General features: G+C 39.8%; 1 protein-coding gene across 9 annotated transcripts in view; it reads right to left on the reverse strand.

The window, feature by feature from the left end:
- The window catches only part of LOC122556611 (rho GTPase-activating protein 26-like), a 304349-nt gene that overhangs the window by 128047 nt on the left and 156460 nt on the right, over nt 1–19842 (reverse strand). For all 9 annotated transcript variants that reach the window (XM_087995295.1, XM_087995300.1, XM_087995299.1 and 6 more), the window contains exons 8-11: nt 14617–14746; nt 12464–12564; nt 3589–3683; nt 2603–2681 (exon numbers count right to left, since the gene is read on the reverse strand). In XM_087995295.1, the coding sequence (XP_087851421.1) occupies nt 2603–2681; nt 3589–3683; nt 12464–12564; nt 14617–14746 (405 nt within the window). The remainder of the gene's footprint in view (nt 1–2602; nt 2682–3588; nt 3684–12463; nt 12565–14616; nt 14747–19842) is intronic.

The raw sequence follows: 19842 nt of genomic DNA on the forward strand, positions 1-19842 counted from the left end.
ATACTGAAGTCCATATAGATCACATCTACCAATCTTCCCTCATCAATCCTCTTTGTTACTTCTTCAAAAAACTCAATCAAATCGGAGAGACATGATTTCCCACACACAAAGTCATGTTGACTATCTCTGATCAGTCCTTGCCTTTCCAAATACATGTACATCCTATCCCTCAGGATTCCCTCCAACAACTTGCCCACCAGTGACGTACAGCTTACTGGTCTATAGTTCCCTGGCTTGTCCTTACCACCCTTCTTAAACAGTAGCACCACATTAGCCAACCTCCAGTCTTCTGGCACCTCACCTGTGACTATCAATGATACAAATATCTCAGCAAGAGGCCCAGCAATCACTTCACTCACTTCCCACAGAGTTCTCGGGTACACCTGATCAGGTTCTGGGGATTTATCCACCTTTATGCATTTCAAGACATCCAGCACTTCCTGCTCTGTAATATGGACATTTTGCAAGATGTCACCATCTGTTTCCCTACATTCTACATCTTCCAAGTCCTTTTCCACAGTAAATACTGATGCAAAATACTCATTTAGCATCTCCCCCATTTTCTGCAATTCCACAGAAAGGCCACCTTGCTGATCTTTGAGAGGGTCTCTTCTCTCCCAAGTTACCCTTTTGTCATTAATGTATTTGGATTCTCCTTATTTCTATTTGCCAAAGCTATCTCATGTCCCCTTTTGCCCTCCTGATTTCCCTCTTAAGTATACTCCTACTGCCTTTATACTCTTCTAAGGATTCACTCGATCTATCCTGTCTATACCTTACATATGCTTCCTTCTTTTTCTTAACCAAAACCTCAATTTCTTTAGTCATCCAGCATTCCCTATACATACCAGTCTTTCCTTTCACCTTAACAGGAATATACTTTCTCTGCATTCTTGTTATCTCATTTCTGAAGGCTTTCCATTTTTCAGCCGTCCCTTTACCTGCGAACATCTGCCCCAATCAGCTTTTGAAAGTTCTTGCCAAGTACCATCAAAATTGGCCTTTCTCCAATTTAGAACTTCAACTTGTAGATCTGGTTAATCCTTTTCCATCACCATTTTAAATCTAAAAGAATTATGGTCGCTGGCCCCAAAGTGCTCCCCCACTGACACCTCAGTTACCCGCCCTGCCTTATTTCCCAAGAGTAGGTCAAGTTTTGCACCTCCTCTAGTAGGTACATCCAAATACTGAATCAGAAAATTTTCTTGTACACACTTAACTTCCTCTCCATCTAAACCTTTAACACTATGGCAGTCCCAGGCTATGTTTGGAAACTTAAAACTCCCCTACCATAACCATCCTATTATTCTTACAGATAGCTGAGATCTCCTTACAAGTTTGTTTCTCAATTTCCCTCTAACTATTAGGGGGTCTATAATACAATCCCAATAAGGTGATCATCCCTTTCTTATTTCTCAGTTCCACCCAAATAACTTCCCTGGATGTATTACCGGTAAGATCCTCCCTCAGTACAGCTGTAACGCTATCATTTATCAAAAACCCCTCTCCCCCTCCTCTCTTGCCTCCCTTTCTACCCTTCCTGTAGCATTTGTATCCTGAAACATTAAGCTGCCAGTCCTGTCCATCCCCTGACCCATGTTTCTGTAATTGCTATGGTATCCCAGTCCCATGTTCCTAACCATGCCCTGAGTTCATCTGCCTTCCCTGTTAGGTCCCTTGCATTGAAATAAATGCAGTTTAATTTATTAGTCCTACCTTTTCTTAAGGGTCTTTGAAAAACACCAATATATCTACTTCTGATCCCATCTTCAGCATACTCCATTGATTCCACTTGCCCTAGTGAATAAATTTCAAAGACATTTGTTCTCCAATTCTTCCATTGTCTCATCCCCTTTCATTGATCTCCTCCTGTCATGCTTTCTTAAAATGTACATTCTATTCTACTCCTTGTCCCTGTTTCACTTAGAATGTTAGTGATGAGTGGATCTTGATCCTTTACACTCCCCCAAACCAGACTCCCACTTGAAACATCAAACCTCCCTTCTTCGATTATGCTTTTGCCTTCACTAAGTTTTGGTTTCCCCATCCTCATCAGCGATCAAAAATCATAGACATCTTGCTGAAGATGGGAAGTTGTTGTAATTTTCATATCGACTACGCAGTTTTTTTTCTATGCTCTAAACTCAGCGCAGATCCTTGCTCTACAGCCAGAGCAATAAGGCTACTACCCAGTTCTAGAACCCCAATCTCAGTGCACAAGAGCCATAAATCAGTTCAAAATGACTCTTGGATCACCTTTCAGCCTTGTTTGCGATGGTTAGTCACAAACCTGTTGAGTTACATTTGGAGTCAACAAGAAGGGCTGAGAATTTTCACTGTTTAAATGCATTGTCACTGAAACAAGTGAAAGATGTATAATAGCGATCTCTTGACAACCTCGCCATTTTAGCGTGCATCCAACAGAGCTAAAACAGCAAAACGTAAGTGTCCATGTATTCAGAATCCATATCTGAACCAACAATCTACAAACATCAGCTTGTTACGCTAAGTACAAGATGTGCAATTCAAATTGGCGAGCTTGAAAAGCAACAAACTGGAATTAGATTCTTCATACAACACTAATCATTAGTATTATCCTTACTGGCTCTCTGCCATCCATGGCCTCTATCCACAGTCTTCTGTCCTCCTCAGAAAGTGCCTGCATGGTGATTGTGGTTGCCCTGTGGAGGATACAATGCAATCAAAACTGTCCATCTCAGATGATCACTTCAAGAGTTCATTTAATTGTCTCGAACAAAGAACATATTTATGTGTTTTCCTTCCTGAAAATAGCAGAATTTAGCAATACAACGAGGCGAAAAAAGGTATCTTAACCAATATTTAGATCTGAGAAAAAGCTTTCTCATGCAAACAATTTGATTTCATGTGAGATTTTATAGATGTATTTTTTAAAAGCATTTTATCTTTTTTTTGAAGTTATTTATTTAAAAGTGAAGAAGTACAGCTTGGATTGCTGCTATCACGAAGTTAAGCCATCCTTGGAACAAAGCAAATACACTGAAAAGCAACTTCATCCAGTTATATTTAATCATCATAGTAACAACTGTTTCTGAGGTTTTGCAGGTTTAAAGTGAGATCAGGATCTGTCTACAGCTTATTTCAAACAAATTCAGACTCCTATCAGCAGGAAAGTTTAATTTATAAGTAATGCCGTTCAAAACACTTTCAGGATCGTAACATTAAAGCGTAGGACCATTGTTAGGTACCTTGCAATCTTAGTTGTGATTGAACTGTAGAGAAATTTCATTCTTGCAAAAGATGCAAAATATAGAATGTGTCATTCTCAAACACAGTCACCTTGAGAAACACTAGCATACAGAGTCAAGAGTGTGGTGCTGGAAAAAGCACAGCAGGTCAGGCAGCATCCAAGGAGCAGCAGAATCAACGTTTCGGGAATAAGCTCTTCATCACAAATTTAAACAGTAGCACACAAAAGCTTCAAATTCAACAAGCAGTTTACATCTGAACATGGAGAGACTAGAACTTTCTCTCAATGGGCATTTGCAAGACCAGCAAAAAACATGCATGTGATACCAATAAAATTACAATGTGCACCATTCAACTCACCTGTCTACTCCTTCCACATCAAAACAGAATCTCTTCTCAATAGAATCAGTTTTTCTCCTAATGCATGACTTTAAGGTAAATGTTTCTTCATCGCCCTTCGAAAACCAAATGCACCAATGAATAATATTCTAATTCCTTTCAACAATTATACAAAAACAAAAATAGTCACAGAAAGGAATGCCAGTTGGATGGATATGAAGGGTTTCCTGGCTATCATAGGACTGCACGCTGGAAATTCTTAATAAAATCTTGATTTTCAATAAATAAATGTGATGAACACCCTGATTCAGGAGGCTGTAATACATGTCACTTGAGCAAGAATATGAAACTCATTCTAAGTAAGAAGTATTCATGTTAATGCACCAAATGAATTTGTATTTTTCTGCGGTATCATTAAACCCACAACTGGAAATATAAAACATTTGAGAAGGAACACATGAGACTAACTAAAGTTTAGAAAATGAGTCAGTCAAGCAAGTCCACAATAATTCCTTCTGCATTACGTTTTGCTGCCTGTAAAAGGTTCATGAAACTCAAAGCATTGGCCTGAATTTTCACAACAGAACAGCCTGAACAAATACTGCATTTCCCACTTTGGTGGGGATAGCAACAAGATTAGTTGGGATTTGCAGTTGCTTGATTTGCAGAGACAACTTGCTACTTAAACATCAGCTGTTTCCACTCAAGCCAAGGATTTTATTTCTAGCAGCCCAGCAACGTGAAATCCAAAGTAAGCAGAGTAGACATGGTAAGAACAGGTATGAACTTTGTTCATTTCTTTCTGTAGTGCCATTCCCACGTGGAGGAATAGTCAACAATGCCCTAAAAATGTGCCCTCTCTGCAACTTCACATTCACTCTCTCTGCTGTTGTATACACCTCCTACTGAGGGTCATGTTCTGCCACTCTCAATATTGCTTGTAACATCATCCCTCACCTGAGCGCACCCAATAAATCTCTCAGACCACTGCCTCTGCACTGCCTCCTCAGAACATCTCACCGCCTTTCACCCTTTTGCACCTAAAGATGTATCAGACACTTTCGTATCAAGCAATTTCCTCTATTTCTCTCATTACAGGAGAAGATAGCCCATAACAGGGCAAACAGAGCCTGAAAAAGTTCAGTAACCCTGATAGTAGATTCCTTGCAAGAGGAGAATCCTGGGCCTTACAAGGGAAGACTGTGACCGCTCCTGCGGGAAAGCAGGAACATCCATATCCTGTCAAATGAGCAAGTATCACTCTTCATTCCACTGCAACCCTTATATTAAACCTGCTGTCAATATTATTCATTGCAACCCTCTTCTATTGGCCATTATGACTTCTTTCTGGTGTGTCTCGCAGGTATCAGCAGCATTTCCACCATATCTGTGGTGTTTTCACAAATTCTGCTCATTCCCCCAGACCTCTTATTGTAGGCAACATACTCCTGGCCACGGGCAAACTATCCCAATCCTACATGACCCCCTCCCCATTCATGCTTTGTTGTATTCCTCCCTTGCAGTATCATTGCCCCCTTCATAAATGTCCTCACTTCCCTTCGCCTACCTGCAGCCCCAATCCTAAAGATTAACTTGCCAAGTTTCATTCCTGCCGCAATGGCTATTAGGGGAAATTATGGGTACGGTATGAGTTAGCATGGGCTAGAATGTAGTGAAGAGTTTTAGTTAGCTTAATAACCAACAATCATTTAGTACATTTATTTCAGATTTACTGTCCATTTATTCTTATTCAAGAAAAGTAATCAGGTTAAAATAAATCAAAACACAAAAGGCTCAGCATGCTGATACATTTTATAAAAATGTAACATGGCTGAACCAGCACTGAACAAAGAAAGAACAAACAATACAGCACAGGAACAGATCCTTTGGCCCTCCAAGCCTGCACCGACACTTTTGCACTTCCATCCTAGAACTGTCTTCACTTACAGGGCCCATATTCCTTTTCTGTTGATGTATGCGTCCAGGTGCTTCTTGAACACTGCTACTGTGTCCGTCTCTGCCAACTCCTCTGACAGCGCATTCCAGGCACTCACCACCCTTTGCCTGACACATTTCCCTTAAACGCCTTCCCACCCCCAATTCCCCCACCACCCACCTTGAACCTGTGCCCCTAGTAATTGACCTCTCCACCCAAGGAAAAAGCCTCAGTTTCCACTCTATCCATGCCATTCACAATCTTATGAACTTCTATCATGTCATCTTTCAACTTCCTGCGTTCCAGTGAAAACAAACCCAGTCTATCTAACCTTTTCTCATAGCTAAAATCCTCTATACCAGGCAACATCCTGATAAACATTTTCTGTAACCTCTCCAAATGATCCACATCCTTCTGATAGTGCAGTGACCAGAATTGTCCACAATATTCCAAGTGTGGCCTAACTAAAGCTCTTTAAAGCTGCAGCATTATATTCATATCCTGATACACAATGCCCTTTTTCATTGAAGGTAAGGATGCCATACGCCTTTTTTTACTAACTTAGCTGCCACCTTCAGTGATCTGTGGACATGCACACCCAGATTCCTCAATACGCCGAAGGGTTCTACTATTCACTGTATGATTTCCACCTGTACTTGACCTTGCAAAATACATCACCTCACATTTGTCTGGATTAAACTCCATCTGCCATTTTTCTGCCCATGTCTACAACTGATCTATATTCTGCTATATTTCTAACAATCCTCCTCTGTATACGCAACTCTACCAATCTTTGTATCGTGGGCAAACATACTAAACAGACCCAGCTGTGTTTTCCTACAAATCATTTATGTAGACCACAAACAGCAGAGGTCCCAGCACTGATCCCTGTGGAACACCACTTGTCACAAACCTCCATTTTGAAAAGCATCCGTCCACTGCTACCCTGTCTCCTATAACTAAGCCAATTCTGTATCCATCTTGCCAGCTCACCCTGATACCATGTGACTTCACCTTTTGTACCAGTCTTTGTCAAGGCTTTCCTGGAGTCCAAGAAGATAACATCAACTGCTTTTCCCTCAATCTTCATCACCTCCTCAAAAAATATTCGATCAAGTTCGTGAGGCATGACATCCTCTGCACAGAACCATGCTATCGGTAGTAAAGTTAAAAATCACACAACACCAGGTTATAGTTTAACAGGTTTATTTGAAGGCACAAGCTTTCGAAGCACTGCTATTTCGTTGGGTTGCTCATCAGGGACAATGTCCAGGAAAGTACTGAAAGCACCACAGAATGCTGAAATGGCATGTCATCTTAGATTCAGATGAGTATTAACATCGGGGACTTTGCCCTATTCAGGGGATTTCACCTTGGACCGGGATTGTGAATGGTGCCAGGAACTCAGAGTTCTCCAGACCAGCCATTGTAAGCAGGGTCCCCAATAGGTGAAAGGCAATGAAATGCATGTCTGAAGTAGTTTCAGCACTCATTAGATATATTGGAAACACGTGCAAACTAAAGTAGATAACTGTTTAATACATATGGATTGCTGTATATACACATATTTACTGCTTCATGTACATCCATATATTTATCTGACTATACTAATTATCATTTAATATATTCATCACTACTTTATATATATCGAAAACTACCAATAAACTTGTTAACTGCAGAGTACTTTGTTATATCCAACTGAACCCACTAACAAACCATAACACATGCTCTTTTTGAAGATGATATCATAAGAATTTTTACACCTTTCTCAGGGGCAAAGGGGAATTTAAATTAACACCTTTATCCGCAACTATGGAGCAATCATTTAATACTGCACTGCAGTGTCATCCTTATTTTTTGCACTCAAGTTTCAAGGAGATTTTTACCCTCACAGTGTTACTGGACCACAGCTGGCACCGAAATGCTTTCAAATTCCTGATTTACTGTGCATGAATGCTTCAAGGTGCTTGGCTACTTACATTACTGCTGACGTCATTCTGCTCAATGTCATATGGCCTGGCACCAGGTTCAAAGAACCATCAGGAAAGAGGAAAAACATGCCACGAAAATCACTAGATCTTTATAGGAAGTTTTTCTCTGATGCTAGTGAGAGTGCAACTGCTTCTCTGCTCACTGTAAACTTAAGACTTTTGTTTTACTACCGACTGATAACACCAAACAATATGGCTGGGTGCTAAGAGAAAAAGCAACATAAAAAATGGAATTAAAGCAAAACACTACAGGTTCTGAAAATCAAAAACAAACAAAGAAAATTGTAGAAATTCCCTGCAGAACATAAAGCATCTTTGGAGAGAAGAACAATGTTGAATTTCACATTGACAACTGGTTGTCAGAACACATCTGATTAAAAGTTGCCAACTAGAAACATTACCCATTTGCAGGTTGGCAAAAATCACTAAATTGGCATAAATGGAGGATTATCACCAGAACAACTGCTAGGTTTTTACTTAACCTAAGCAATTATTGAGGCAGCAAATACAATGGAAAATTACCCTAAAAGGCAATTTGACAAATATTTGAGGAGGAATATGGGGATCCAAGATGGCGATGACCTAAGAGGATCACGTTTGCTGGGCTCCGCGCCACAACACATCAGCAGGACAGAGCTAGAACCCACCCCATTCAAGTTACTGAGAGCAAAAATAAAACAGTAAAAGAGCCACAGAACCCGAAAATTTCATTTAGCTTCATTTTTGCTGCAGAAGAACACCGAAAAAAGGAGGAAGTTCGTCCGGGATCGGGGCCACGGCTCAACCCACCAAGGCTACGTGCTTACTTACTCACCAGGCCCTGGTTGATATGCTGAAAGAACCTGGCGAAAAGGACTGATGAGTTTGAGCGCCAGGCCACAGGGTAGAGGAAGAGGTTGATTCATTCAAGACTTCAATTGAAGTCCTGGAAACACAGGTCCATGGTTTGCTGGATCTGGTGGATGATCTTGCAAATGGGGCAGAAAGAAAAAAACCTCCTTTTTGTTGGCATGCCAAAGGACAGAAGGTGAGCAGTCAGTGGTATTTTTTGAGAAGTGGTTCCCGGAATTCCTTAATTTGAAAGCTGAAAAGGGAAGGATAAAGACTGAGAGAGCCCACTGGGTTGCAGCACAAAGGCCAGGAATGAACCAGCGCCCTCGCCCTCTGCTGGTACGGTTCCATTACAAAGACAAACAGAGGGGCATGGAAGCTTCCAGAGGCCGATGGAAGGATCCAAGTGCATTGGTGTGCGAGGGCTCCAGGGTCATGTTCTTTCAAGACTTTTCAGCAGTGGTGATCCAGAAGAGGAAGTCCTATGACAGCATCAAGAAGAGATTGAGAGCACTTGGGATCCAGTACTCTCTAAGATACCAGCAGTGCTTCAGATTATAATGGATCTGTACATTTATTTGATCCGCCAGAAAAAGTGAGGAACTTTGTGGACACGCTGACTTAAGTCAGATTAATGAATGGCAGACAACAGAGTTGTTTGGTTTTGTCCTTTAGAGAGGACTTAGCGGAGTCTCTTTTGTTGGTAATAAGTTGCATATAATTATGCTTGAATGGATAGAAGATTTACCTTTAATTTCTAAGTTACACCAAGGGATGGGTGACCTATTTACTTTTAACTTACTTGTGTATATTACTAATCCTGTTTTTTTCTCCTACTGGGTTGCCTGTGGGTGTGGTGCGACCCTAGATGGTAGGAGTTAAGTGGGTGGTTGGGATGGTTAGTAGGTTTTGGGATGTGTTGGTGCCCCCTTTGAATTCCTCTAATCAGTGCCTTTGGCGCTTTTGTTTTTTCATTTTTGGTGTGCATAGTTTTTGCAAGTTTCATAGGTTTGTTGGTTAGAGCTGTTTTAGTTTAGTTAGTTTTTGTGTTTTGTGGACTTTCTTGTACTGAAGTTCAGTGATTTATAGTTCGAGTTCTCAGTCTCTGGAGTCTAAATGGTGTGAGAGAAGGTTATGGCTTAGAATGTGTTCAAGTGGTGTACTTGGAACATTAAGGGGAGTCACTCGCCGGTCAAGAGGAAGAAGGTACTTTTCAGTCTGACGAGGTGTCCTATTGCGAGAAATACACCTCTATGATGAAGAGCAACTGAAAGTGCAACAGAATGGATATGACAGGGTTTATTTCTTATCTTTCAATACTAGGAGTGGGGGTGGGGGGACATTCTGGGTAGGAAAAGTCTCCCATTTAAAGTGTATTAAAGACACACACAGGAGATTTGTAATCCTTAAAGCTTTGATACACACGGGAAGAATATGGGATCTTAAATGTTTATTGTCCCCCAGTCCACCCCCTACAGTTCTTGATAGACTCACTTTCTAGACTGGTTAAGCTCACATCTCAGCATTATATCGCGGGGGGATTTCAATTGTGTAATAGATCCTACAGTGGACAGATTGCCCAAAGGCCACCCAATATCTTCTTTGAGATCCAAGCAATTAAGGGATTTGTGTGTTGAACTAGGATTGGCAGGTGTTTGGACGCAAGTTCACCCTACTGGCAGGGATTTTACGTTTTTCTCAACTCCACATAAATGCCATGCCAGGATGGATCTCTTTTTGACTCCCTCACAGTACATTTGAGCTCAGTGATGTCATGTACAATTGGCAATATCAGTTTTTCTGATCATGTTCCAGTGTATCTTATGGTCAAGAGTAAGGATATTATGGTAGGTTCAAGGCATTGTCAACTGGATCCCTTTATCCTTAAGGATAGCAAGTTTACTGAATTTATTTCTACTGAATTCAGGGCTTTTTTAGACATTAATTCAGGCTCGGTCAGTAGCCCATCCATTCTCTGGGAAACTGCTAAGGGGTTAGTAATTTTGTATTCTGCCAGGAAGAAACAGCAGAAGAATGAGCAGCAATGCTTGCTTGAGCCATGTCAGAAGGAGCTAAAAAGGCATACTTTGATAGGCTCTCGTTGGCTAAACTGCAGAGTATCACAGTGCTTCGGTTCACGCTGAACTCCATGCTCACACAGACAGCTAAGGGGGAGGTTACATTTGCAAATCAAAGGCTGTTTGAGCATGGGGATAAGCCGCGCAAGTACTTAGCGTATCTTGCCAGGAAAAGGTGTGCTCTTCAAGCCATTACCTCAATCAGGGAAGATAATGGAAATTTAACTCACAATTCTAAAAGGATTAATGCGGCATTTCAGAAATTTTACTGCGAACTATACCAGTCTGAAAGTTGTGAGGATGGGCTGGTTCAGATGGAGTCTTTCTTTAAGAATTTGGACCTCCCAGAAATGATCCCTGTGCAACAGTCTCTCCTTAATGCGCCATTATCAGAACAAGAGGCGCAGGAGGCTGTGAGGCAGCTTCAGAATGGAAAGGCACCTGATCCTGACCGATTGCCCAGTGAGTTTTAAGGAATTTATAAGTATACGGTCAGGACTAACGCTTAGTATGTCTAATAATTCACATAGCCGTGGCCTCCTCCCACCATCTTTAAGAGCGGCAAACATTTCTTTTACTCTTATAAAAAGGGAAGGCCCCAGAGGACTGTGCTTCTTATTGGCCCATCTGACTCCTAAATGTCAATTTCAAAATCCTATCTAAGACTCTGGTACTAAGACTAGAAACTGTGCTGCCCTCCATCATTAAGGAGGATCAGAAAGGTTGCTTGTAGTCAAATAATGTCAGGAGGTTACTTAATATGATCCAAGTATGTCAGCAACTGCTACCTCACAGCGCCAGAGACCCGGGTTCAATTCCCGCCTCTGGCGACAGACTGTGTGGAGTTTGCACGTTCTCCCCATGTCTGCGTGGGTTTCCTCCGGGTGCTCCGGTTTCCTCCCACAGTCCAAAGATGTGCAGGTCAGGTGAATTGGCCATGCTAAATTGCCCGTAACGTTAGGTAAGGGGTAAATGTAGGGGTATGGGTGGGTTGCGCTTCGGCGGGGCGGTGTGGACTTGTTGGGCTGAAGGGCCTGTTTCCACACTGTAAGTAATCTAATCTAATCTAATCCTTGTAAATCTTTTCTAAACCCTTTCAAGTTTCACAACATCCTTCCAAGAACAGAGAGACCAGAACTGCGTGCAGTATTTCAACAGTGATTTAACCAATGTCCTTTACAGCCACAACATGACCTACCATGTAATCCAAGATGGAGGACAGGAAAAATTGAGGCTGTAAGACCTGCTGCTTTTTTGAGGTATTTTCAGTGTTGGAGCTGATTTCCTTGAATTCTAGGCACAGTAATTACTATTTTATAAGCTGTTGCATTGTTTTGGAACTTGGGGAGAAAGATCAAAACAACAGCACTTTAAAAAGCAGGAAGACAGACAAAGAGCAGTGATTCAAATGGAGAAAGAAACCGAAATTGTTGTCTGACCCAGCAGTCACCTGCACAGCTGTTGCCTTTGCTGTCTGTTTTCAAGTGTCTCTTGACAAGAGAATTCATTCTAAGAAAATATAGTTCTCTATGAAAAACTTGGAACTATGTACACACAACAAGCTGAGAAGTATGCTCATTTTTATTACTATTTTCTGGGATATGGGGCAGCTAAAAGTCAACCACACTGGCGTCGATATGGAGTTATAGGCAAGTTAAGGATGGTATTAGTGAACCAGATGGATTTGTACAGTAATCAGAAGTGACCGTATGGTAGCATTAAGTTAGCTTTTCATTCCGGTTATTTTGTTGAATTCAAATTTTACCATTTACCACCATGGGATTATCCTCAGATAATTAGCCTGCAAATTACTACTCCCAAAGTATTACTGCAAAACTACAGCTTCCCCTAAATGTGTACATTTATTTAACATCAGCACCTGCAACCTACATGTTACTAAAATTACTCAGAAGTAGAAGTCCTTTAATTCTATTGTTAAAATACAGATATATGTATATCTTATCATCATTTGAAGACCATTCTGTCAGAGCCCAGCTTCACCTTTCATTTGTAGTTGAATTTTTAAGTCAATTTTACAGTCAAACCAAAGTAAAACATACTATTTTTCCTCCAGTTTTTTGGTCAAATGGCACCATTGTAACCTTCTTGGCTTCTTTTTGATACGTGCAGTAGTGCTTCACCCAACTGGATCCAAAAGGACCTAGAAAAGGATTCTTTCTTTATTTAAGTATTCAAAAGTAAACTTGCTCAATATCAGATAAACATTTAAAGAATTTTCCAAACCATTGGTGGCATCTACATATTAAAAGATGTGCTTATACCATAAAGTAGTTAAAGGCATGTACTGTACCTTTAACAGAGAGTGAACGCTGTTCTGAACTAAGAGCTTACAAGTACCTGTGTGAGATGACTAGATGGCAGTCTCAAAGTATACTGGAAAATTAAAAATATGTAACATTTGGCTGTGAAATGGATACCAGAGTTGGTTGCTGTTTTGACAACAATTCAAATTTAACCATTTTAAATTATCCCACATTACCAAAAGGATGTAGATGCTTTGGAGAGGGTGCAGAGAAGGTTTATGAAGATGTTGCCTGGTACGGAAGGTGCTAGCTATGAAGAGAAGTTGAGTAGATTAGAATTATTTTCATTAGAAAAAGGGTGAGGGGAGGGGGGGGGAACCTGATTGAGGTCTACAGAATCATGAAGGGTATAGACAGGGTGTATAGAGATAAGCTTTTTCCCAGGGTGTGATTCAATAATGAGAGGCCAAGCGTTCAAGGTTGGAGGAGAAAAGTACACGTGGAAAGTACTTTACACAGAGGGTAGTAGGTGCCTGGAACAAGTTGTCACACGCGTAGTAGAGGCAGGCACGGAGGATTCATTTAAGGTATGTCTGGACAGATGCACACATAGGTAGGGAGCAGAAGAATACAGATGCTTAGGAATTGAGCGGTAGGTTTAGACAGTGAATTTGGATTGGCACAGGCTTGGAGGGCTGAAGGACTTGCTTCTGGGCTGAAAATTTTCTTTCTTCTTTTGTTCTACGCCCCATGATATTAAAACCCAATCTAGTTTGAATTTGTTTTGCCAACATCAAGCCAATGAGACGATCCAATGTTGGGCATATAAAAATGCAGTCATTTTGAAAATTGCAGACAGAGCAACTGCCATCAACACAGATCCAAGAAATTAGGAAACACTCTCTACCAAAGGTACCTTTTCATATGAAACATATTCGCAGTAAAGAGAAAGATGATGACCCAGGGAGATCTTCAGCTGGCAGACAGACAGACACCGAAGACGACAGCTGCTGTGTGGTTTTGAAATTACCATATGTACTTGTGTATAGGTCGAGTTTTGAATACTTTTTAAAGCTGAAATTAGGGGTCGACTTATACACAAGCTATTGTTTGAGGTCATGAAATTCATGTTTGGCATGAGTCAGAAAATGGACAAACAAGAGCCAGATCTCTCTAAAATAATAAACAACAAAAGGAAAAAGAAGAAAAAGAATTATGGCCATTATTGAATTGGGGAGAGTTTTACAAATAAGTTCAGAGCACAACTGTATGTGACACCTACTTCTAAGAAACTGAGGCAACAGTGGGAAGACAAGGTCGAGGGCTGCCATGACGTACCATTGATATTTTTATGCACAGGTCAAATATATGTATGTAAATATTACATAAATAAATACATACAGTATGTATTTATCAATATTCAATTTAATGATTTGAAAATCGTGTCGCGCAAATATATAGTGGTGCACGTAACATGTGATGGTGCAGGTATTGCATTTGAACCAAAAATGTGCAAATCATGCCCTTTTAGGCTGCATATATGGTCAGGAAGAGACCCCTGCAAAACTAGAGTTTACTTACACACAAGGTATATGAAAAATTCCAGATTTATTGGTCAAAATAAGTCAACTTATATGAGAGAACAACCTATACATTGCTATATATGGTAAGTTAATGTAATTTTAATAAGTGTCTTATTGGAATAGCATTTTGTTAGAGAGTTGGTGGCAGGTAGTAAGCATTTGGGCGAGGGGAACTGACCTGTGAATAATTGTTGTTTCATGTTCACTTTTAGAGTTAAAGAATAAATTGATACTATTTTCTTTAAATAGTGGGATTTTGGAGTTCTCTGTCCCTCATATTTTAACAGATTACGAGGCAAAGTGAGCTTTTCTGGAGGTTTGGTTGAATTAACAGAGGGTTTGCCGCTGTCTTGTAACAATACTCACTTTTTTTCTGCACAAAGAGGTAACCCTCCATTGTGTATGGGCTGATGCTCTGATGTTCCTGAGGGTTCGCCTTCATTTTCTTCATTAATGATTCAACTTCAGACCTTGTACCCTCAAAACGGTCCCGTGTCTGTAACGAGGTTAGTTGATAATCAAAACTTTGAGTGAAATCTATTGATGGAGGTCTAAAATTCTTGTATTCTAATCTGTTGAACTGTAAAAGCACCAAAACTACTTTTATGTTTAGTCTTTCCAAATGGGTGTTGCATATGGTTGGAGAATTTTGAATTATAATTCAATATAGAATATTTTTCCAGTTAAAGAACACCCAAATTTGGGGTAGCACTTTGAGGTTATTTAGCAGTAGCATACAAGAATAGATGCTAAAATGATTCCTTTAAAATATAAAATGTATTAGCATCAATATGCTTTTAAATGAAAAGTTGTGTCAACACTGACAATGGATACAATTTGTTTTGAGGGCGAACATCATTTCCAACATTGCAGATTGCCATTCAGTAGCATGTTATATTTGAAAAATGCATGGTTCAAGTAAGGTATTGATTGTTAACTTCAGCAACATTCAAAAAGTGTCACCTCAGCTAATCAAAAATTAACTTTCAGATTTATAGCCGTTTTCAATTTTCCACATATTATATGTTTGAAAATATAGGAAGGTACTTGAAAAGGAAATTAGGAGGACAAAGAGGGGCCATTAAACATCTTTGGCTGACAGCATCAAGAAAACCCTCAAGGCTTTTTATACCAAGAGCAAGAGCATTACGAATGAAAGAGTGGAACCTTTGAGACACCAAAGGGACAACAAGCGCATGGGGCCAATGGAATTAGCCAGGGTCATCAACTGGGATGGTTCGGTTCTACAACACATTCAGATAAATAAGGAAGAGATTGTCATCAATTTAGCATGGATACAGCTGCACTAAATCCTCATGTTCTGATGAAATTTATCCCAGACTGCTATGGGAGGTAAAGAAGAGATTTCTGGGGTCCTGGTAGATATTTTGAACACTTTGCTCACCATAGGCGAAGGGCCTGATGAATCGAGGACAGCTAATGTGGTTCCTTTGAACAAAGGAACAAGTAGGAATAGGCAAAGTAATTACCGAGCAGTTAGTCTGACATCAATGATAAGGAGATTATTGGAAAAAATTCTGAATGAAAGGATTCATCAAAAATTGGAAAGGCAGGTATTGATCAGGGTGGATATTTTAGAGATATCCTGTCCAACTCATTTTATAGAGTTTTTTTAAAAATGTGACTAACTATATTGCTGAGGGATGTGCAGTTGATTTGGTTTACATGGACTTCACCAAAGCCTTTAGCAAGGTCCCACATGGAAGGATGGTCCAAAATGTAAGAGAACATGGGATCCAAGGCAAGTTGGAAAGCTGGATTCAAATTTGGCTTACTAATACAAGGATCAATACTGGAACACGTGATGTTGGTTTAATGACTTGAATGTGAATGTAGAACGTTCATTAGTAAGTTTGCAGATGATACAAGAATTGGGGGGGGGGGGGGGTGTTGCTGATAATGAGAAGAATGGTCTCAGACTACAGGCTGATATTGATCAGCTAAAATTGGGCAGAGCAATAACAGATGGAATTTAATCCTGCTAACTGAGGTGATGCCTTTTGAGAGGGTTAATAAGAGAAGATATACACAATGAATGGTAGATGCCTAGGGAGTACTGAGAAACAAAGGGACCTGGTGTACAAGTTAATGGATCCCCGGAGATGTCAGCACAGGTAGACAGAATGGTGAAGGCGGCATATGGGGCATAGTATAGGAGCAGGATGTCTTGATACAGCTTCATAAAATATGGAATAATTTGTGTATTCTAGTTGCCATAGTATCAGAAGGACGCACTGGAGAGGGTGCAGAGGAGGCTGAGGGGGGAGCTGATTGATGCATGCAGAATTATGAGAGGTATAAACAAAGTAGATTGTGAGAATCTTTTCCACATGTCTTAGACTCTAGGACATAATTTAACATCAGGAGCAAGTGGTTTACAGGAGATGGGAGAAAAATGTTTTTCATCCAGACAGTGGCATATCTGCGGAACAAGTTGCCTGAGAAGGAGATGGAAGCAGATACTCATGCAACATTGGATGAGTACTTAAAAATGCTGGGGCTTAGTGGTCAATGGACCAAGTGCAGATCAATGGAATTAGTATAGTTTGGTGTTTGTTGGTTGGCACAGACATGGTGGGCTGAAGAGCCTGTTTATATGCTCTATGTACATCTTACTTGTAATGCAATTAATTGAGCTCAAAGCTTTTGAAATTCAAGTTGAAACCTGGAAATGAGTAAGTAATTAGCTTCATGGTAGAGCACAACAGCCACTTGTTCGAGAAGTCATGCAGAAGTGAGAATGGGACATTCAGTCGGCCATTAGGGATCAGCATCGGGACCATTGCTGCTTCTAATTTACATCAATGATTTGGAATCAAATTTACAGCAAATTAGTCAAGATAATACCAAATTAAACAGAACAGCAGAACCAAAGAAGAAAACTCAGAAATTACAGCATTGGTTAAAACAAAGAACATTGAGTAAGCAGGACAACGATAATTGATTTAATTCAGATGATAAAAAAACCATGCTCATCAGAAATTACTGGTCACTACAAACTGTGTTGAAATAGCTGATGTTGAAGCAATAAATTGATTGGGGTTGGAGGAATGTATTTCATTTCATGGAGAACTGGCATCAGTCCTGGGACAAAATGTTCCGAGGGAAATATAAGCTTGCAAATAAAAAGCATATGGTGGTATTGCAGAGCACCTATTTCAACAATCACATCCAAAGTGGGACAAGGAGGGACAGAGTATGCAAGCATACAAAAAGAAGGCAAAAGCAACGAAGTATAATAAGGCAGGATTAATGGCTTTTTATTTGAATGTGCTTAGCATTTGGAAGAAAATAAATTAATTAGAAGCACAAATAAGGTTTATAGGTACAACCTTACAGAGGCATGGTAACAGGAGAACAAAGCTGGGAACTGAATCTTCAAAGGTATGTGACCTTCAGGAAAAAAACAGGAGGGCTGGTGATAGGGTGGCCTTGTCAGTATGAAATAGAATCAGTACATTAGTAAATGATCTTGGATCAGATGACACTGAATACCTATACTAGAGGTGAAAAATAACAAGTGAAAGACAGTAGTGGATGAGGAGTCTTTAAGGCTCCTATCAGTAGAACACAGAATAAACCAGAAGATAATGAGGACAAATCACAAAGAAAGTACATTAATCATGGGCGAGTGTAATCCTCAGAGATGGGGAAACTCAAACTGGCAGGGCTAGCTACGAGGAAGAATTCATAAGTGTGTGTACAGGACAGTTTCCTAATACAATATATTGTGGGTCCAACCAAGAATTGGGCTATTTTGGACCTGATAATGTATAATGAGGCATATTTAATAAATGATCTCAGAAATAAAAGATCCTAGAGGGGATAGTAACCATATAATGGTAAAATGTAGCATTCAGTTTGACAGGGAGAAACTTGGCTTGGAAATAATTTTGCTAAACCTAAACAAGGGCAAAGACAAGGGAATGAGGGAAGAGATGGCTGGGGTATACTGGGAAATAACTTTCATAGAAAATATAGTTGAGGAAGAATGGTAGACATTTTAAACAAAGTTTCTGACTCACAGCACATACATATTGAAATGAGGGAGCAGGATTCTAGGAAAGATATAAACCAATTTTGATCATACAACATAAAGATTAGTGGTAAATTAGACTTAAGGCACGTTATAAAAGCCAACTAAAGATGACAAAAAAAAAAAGAAAACAAACAATGAGGGCAAACTAGCAAGTAACAAAAGTAATAACAGCTTCTTTAAATATGTAAAGACAGAGGCAATGGTGAATATAGGCCGCTTACTGATTGATGATGGGGAAAAAAATGGAGACACAGGAAATGGTAGGGAGTTGAATACATACTTGATATCAGTCTTCATGGTAGAGGATAATAACAGTATTACAAAATATAAAATAATCAAGGGGCTAAACGTGGAAATAAAATAAACTCAATAAATTTCACTGGAGAAAACATTTAGGATGACTAATTAAAAGTAATTTAGTCCCCTAGACCTGACAGGTTGCATCCAAGGATTTTCATGGAAGTAGCTAGAGAGATAGTGAATGGACGGGAAATAATCTTCCAAGAATCCTTAGATTCTGGAAAAAATTCCAGAGTATTGGAAAACTGCCAAGAAAACAGCCTTGTTCAAAAAGGGAGACAAAAAAACAGTTAACCATAGGCCAGTTACCTTAACATCTGTCATTGGGAAAACATTTGAGTCTATTATAAAGGATGCAATATTAAAATATTTAGGAAACCCTAATATAATCAAGCAGAGTCGGAATGGCTTCATAAAGGGGAAATCATACCTGATAAATAATTTCCAGTTCTTTGAGGAGGTATCAAGCAGCATAGGTAAAAGGGGAAGTAGTAGATGTAGTATATTTGATTTTCCAAAAGGCATTTAATAAAGTACTACAAATTAGGTTACTTAAAAAGTCAAAAGCCCATAGATCTGGTAGTAATAGCTGCATGTATAGAGGATTAGCTAACTAATAGAAATCAGAGATTTGGATAAGGGGGTAACATCAGGATGGGACTTGTAACTAGTGGAATACCACAGAGATCAGTGCTGGGTCACAATTATCTACAATGTATATTAATAACTTGCAGGATGGAAGTGAAATTACCACTGCCTTGCTTGCAGATGACAGAAAGAAATAGGTGAGAAGGCAAGTACTCCAGACAGAGATATAGGTAGGTTAAGTGAGTGAGCAAAAAACTTGGCAGATGGAATATAACATGGGAAATGTAAGGTTAGGGTTAAGGAAAGCTAAATATTATTTAAATAGGGAAAGGTTTGAGAAAACTGCAGCAGAGAGGGATTCAAGTGTCCTCATGCATGAATCAAAAAAAGCTAGCATCCATGTTCAGCAGATAATAGTAAGTCAAATGGAAGGTAGGCCTTTATTTCAAAGGGAAGTGAGTGTAAAATTGGGAGGTCTGGTCAGTAATCGTCAGACAACATTTGGCATACTGTGGACAATTTTGGTCCCCTTATCCAAAGAAAGATATACTGGCATTCCAGAGGAAGTTCACTGGGTTAAACTGGGGTGCGGATGTAATTTTCTTAGGGAGAGGGGTTACATCGGTTGGGCTTGTACTCATTGG

This window comes from Chiloscyllium plagiosum, unplaced genomic scaffold (assembly GCF_037043375.1).
Source record: "Chiloscyllium plagiosum isolate Xiang-an unplaced genomic scaffold, Cpla_swu_hap1 HiC_scaffold_16, whole genome shotgun sequence".
Taxonomy (NCBI): domain Eukaryota; kingdom Metazoa; phylum Chordata; class Chondrichthyes; order Orectolobiformes; family Hemiscylliidae; genus Chiloscyllium; species Chiloscyllium plagiosum.